The sequence below is a fragment of the Cucurbita moschata genome, unplaced genomic scaffold (genome assembly GCF_002738365.1).
Source record: "Cucurbita moschata cultivar Rifu unplaced genomic scaffold, Cmos_1.0 Cmo_Scf00052, whole genome shotgun sequence".
NCBI lineage: Eukaryota > Viridiplantae > Streptophyta > Magnoliopsida > Cucurbitales > Cucurbitaceae > Cucurbita > Cucurbita moschata.
In genome coordinates, this window is record NW_019268568.1 from 390,474 (window position 1) to 394,682 (window position 4,209).

A 4,209-nucleotide genomic window follows, 5' to 3' on the forward strand; every position below is an offset into this window, starting at 1 on the left:
TTTTTTTTTTTTTTTTTTTTTTTTTTTTTTTTTTTTCTTTCTGTTCATTCTCGTTTCGATAAAGCATTGTCTTAATTCGTGTTATTCACGATGAAGTTCTGAGATGATCTGAATTGGTATGGCAGCTTTCTCAACGCACTATTTCTGGGTCATTATTGAAGCATCTTTCGAAGTTACAGGTACTGCTTTTGCCATTTGTTGCTTCAATTGGGTTTTTCTTCTTCTGCTTCTTTATTTTTTTGAGCGTATGTGCATAAATCTATTTTGCTTGATGATAGGTCCCAAAGAACCCTTTACATTAAAATGGAAAATATAGATACAGGCCAAAAACCAACTAATTAATCGAATATCCTATAATACTTCCCTATCTTCGTCCCTTTCCCTCCACATGTTTCTTTTATTTCCAGTATAATTAAATCTACTAAATAGGCTCAGCTTTCTCCCAGCTTACATCAACCAAATTGGAGGTTTCACTCTCCTCCCACTTAAGTATTGTATATCCCTTTGTTTATTGTTTTAGTACTTACTGGATCATTACTGAGTCCTACAGGTCGACGAAGAACCAGCAATCCGAACAAATACGACCATACTACTTGGGAATATTGCAGGTTACTTAAATGAAGGGGTGAGTATCTCTGAAAAGTGCTTGTTGCCTCTTGGTGGGATCATAGTTATAGTTGATTCTATTGTAATTATGCAATTGCGTTGATGCACAATAATTGGTCAAATTTTTTGTAATTGGCCCATTATGGGAGGGGTTCTCTCTTCTCCCTGCCCCTAAGGGGGCGTTTGTTTCGTATAATGGGCAACTATCTCCCAGGGTTCGGAGAGGAGCAATTGAAGGTTTTGGGATGGAAAAAGAGGGGGAAATAGGGAGAGTTTTATAAACCCATGTTTGGGGGAGGGTTTTAAAATTTTGCTTGGGAAAAGTCTGTTCCCAGCATAAAAAAGGTGGGGTTTTTATGTAAACCTAAACTCATGCAAAAATAAAACCCATCCTTTGTTTCCTTTGTTTTTTTTTTTTTATTTTGTTTTTTTTTATTTCTGTTCTTGTTTATTTTATATTTTTTCTTCCAATTATTTATTTCTTTTTCGAACTTTCATTTTTTAATTCTTCTTTTATTGTCTGTTGTTTTTTAAATATGATTTTTTAAAAAAAAAATTCGATTATTTATGTTTATTATTGTTTATTTTTTTTAATAACTCTTTTAATTTCTTTTCTTTTCTCAATTATTTGTGTTCTGTGTGTGATTTTTGGATTTGTTTTTCACTATTTTTTTTATTGATAAAAAAAAATATTTTTGTCTATCAATCATTTTCAAACGTTTTATAAAGGGGTCGGAATGAGTGAAATAAATTAATTATATTTATTTTTGAAATATGACATTTATAATTAATTTTTCAATTCAATTATGGTACGAATTATTTACAATTTTATTAAAATCTTTTATTTGAGAATAATTATTAGTATTGACTGCTAAATAAACTCAAAAACTAAAATTTAAGGCATATTATTTATGGTATACGTATTAATGAAAATAAAAGTTAAATCAAAGAAAAATAATTAAATAATGTAATAATGTAATAAAATTGTTGAAAATACATTTGGATAACATTCCCAATGTAACACCAAATACAGTTATTTGATCCCCAAATATTCTATTTCTAGACGTTCTTTGTACAGGCATCATAAATAAAATCTTCAACTAAACGGCCTTAAGTTATTTATCCCTTACTTTTGTCTAATGGATATATGTCTCTTATTAAATAAAAAGGTGGGAGTATCTCTGTACAGTTGCCTGCTGATTCACTCGCAACCATCAGTCAACAGTCTTGTTGAAGTGCTTAGCTTTTAGTTATATTTTTTTTCTTACAATGATGTTTGGTGATGTACTAGTGTTTCTTGGTATTTAAAATGTATGAAATAAAATCTGATTGAGTTCAAATCTGAATGCAGACAAGGAAGAGAGTTTTAATTAATGCTTTCACTGTCCGTGCACTGCGTGACACATTTTCCCCAGCCCGTGGTGCAGGTAAAGAGCTGTTGTCTCTTTTACTTCTATGTTTTCTATATTATGTCCACCCTAGTGTCTCAGTTGAAGAACCAATGCAGTTGCCCATTTTAATTTAATTTCTCAGAGATTTGTTGTTAACTGCACAATAAGTGATGTCATGTTTCTGTTATCTTATCTTTCAACGTTACCATGACAGGCATCATGGCACTATGTGCAACGAGTGGATATTATGACAGTACAGAAATTGCCACTAGGATTCTTCCTAATGTTGTTGTGCTTACCATAGATCCCGACAGGTTTGTTATGATGTTCCACATTTTCAATACTGTGCATTATAAACAATGCACATCTTCTTGAGATAACTTGTGCTTTTACGTGCCTTGTGTTGGTTATGTCAACGCTTAGCATTGCGATACTTACTAACAAATAACAACGATCTTTTTCATAGAGTTTTTGTTTTCGGGATCTTTCAACCCCTCTACAAGACAGCAAAAAATGACTAAGGCTTGCTTTGTCTTGAAAGGGAGGATGCAACAAAACCTCCAAAATCATAATAAGAATTTTTTTCTTTAGTAAATCTCCAAAGCAAATGTGGAGTCATTTTTGTTCTAAATGTTTGTCAAGATTGAGCCTCAAACTTCAAAGAAGAGAGGTATTGAACTTGATGGAAGTCACATTTTCAACTTCTTGAATTGCATAGTGAATGCCCAAAACTGTGGTACATTTAACATTACATTGACCACTATAACTTAATTAACCACTTTCTATTAATCAGCTAAGGGAAATAGGTTAATATCATCATTGTTCGTAGTTTAAGGGAGGGGGATCTTGTCTCTACTTATTGTAAAGCCTGAACTTATACCTCTAGACAAGCTGAGCCATCTGTCATGATGATGATGAGAGACCGCATGATGCAAAGATCTTTACTTGACTAATCATGAATTTAGTAAAAAAGTTGGAAATTTGGATTCTTATAATAAAGGCCTACTTTCTCTACAAAATAACACTAGGACTTCCAAGTTTCTCCCTAAACATTAACTTCAACTTGAAATCTTGCTGGAAATAGAATTTCAGAACATATGGAATTTCAGTACACTGGACTGTAAACCGTCAAGGAAAAAATCAAGCAATTACTTCAACTCTTATTAGGCTTTTTGTTTATACTTCTTTGTTACTCCAACAGGCTGTGGAAATGTTTTCCTCTTCTGGCTTGTTATACATTATATAGCATGGCATGGTAGATAGCTTATGTAGTGGAGAAAAGTGAGATGACATGGATATCCTAATCAAGTGTATTATTGTACAATACATTCGCAGTTCTTACTTGTCCCACGAAGTTGCGGTTTTAGTTAATTTTATCTGTGTCCTGACTTTGAATGTGGAATAAATATTTTCATTTGGTTATCAACTTTAAGTATACTATCTAGTAGTTACTCGGATGTCTTAAATATTATCTTTGTACGTCAGTTATCTCATATCTGTATGTATGCATTAATGCCTTTTGTTCCATCTCTTCTCTGGTTGATAGTGATGTTCGATCGAAGTCCTTTCAAGCAGTTGATCAGTTCTTACAGTTATTAAAGCAAAACAATGAGAAGGTACATTAAATGCACGTTTAGTTCATGATTGCAAATGCTTTGATAATCTTGTTACTTGAGATTTTAAATTCCTGGGAATAGATATTTTGATACCAATAGCTTCCATATATTTGCTCAATCATGTTTGGAGAACCAGTTGAGTTACTGCTATGAGATACAGCAGGTGTCTTTTTGTTTTGTTAACCCACAATATTCTCTCCCTCGTGCACCCACAAATTCCTGTACTTTTTCTGTCTTGATATTGAAGAAGAATACAATGGCTCATAGCTTGCCTCATCCTGGAAAAGGAAAAATTAGGGTTCCATTTTAATCAAAAGCTGGTCAGCCTTCTAATTAGAGAATGTGTGATTTTAACATGTCTCTTATGGCTTACTCCAGGAAATTTCAGGAGATACAACTGCTGCAGGTCTGAATATCCCGTCTCTACCAGGAAATGCTAGTTTGCTTGGGTGAGTTAGCTTATATATCTTGTCCGCGCCATCTCAACACCACCACCCCCCCCCCCCCCCCCCCCCCCCCCCCCCCCCCCCCCCCCCCCCCCCCCCCCCCCCCCCCCCCCCCCCCCCCCCCCCCCCCCCCCCCCCCCCCCCCCCCCC

General features: G+C 34.7%; 1 protein-coding gene across 3 annotated transcripts in view; it reads left to right on the top strand.

Moving 5' to 3' along the window:
• The window catches only part of LOC111436120 (N-terminal kinase-like protein), a 27,957-nt gene that overhangs the window by 20,283 nt on the left and 3,465 nt on the right, over window positions 1-4,209 (top strand). For all 3 annotated transcript variants that reach the window (XM_023073803.1, XM_023073804.1, XM_023073802.1), the window contains exons 14-19: window positions 126-179; window positions 551-625; window positions 1,958-2,033; window positions 2,212-2,311; window positions 3,544-3,613; window positions 3,992-4,062. In XM_023073803.1, coding sequence (XP_022929571.1) covers window positions 126-179; window positions 551-625; window positions 1,958-2,033; window positions 2,212-2,311; window positions 3,544-3,613; window positions 3,992-4,062 — 446 coding nt within the window. The remainder of the gene's footprint in view (window positions 1-125; window positions 180-550; window positions 626-1,957; window positions 2,034-2,211; window positions 2,312-3,543; window positions 3,614-3,991; window positions 4,063-4,209) is intronic.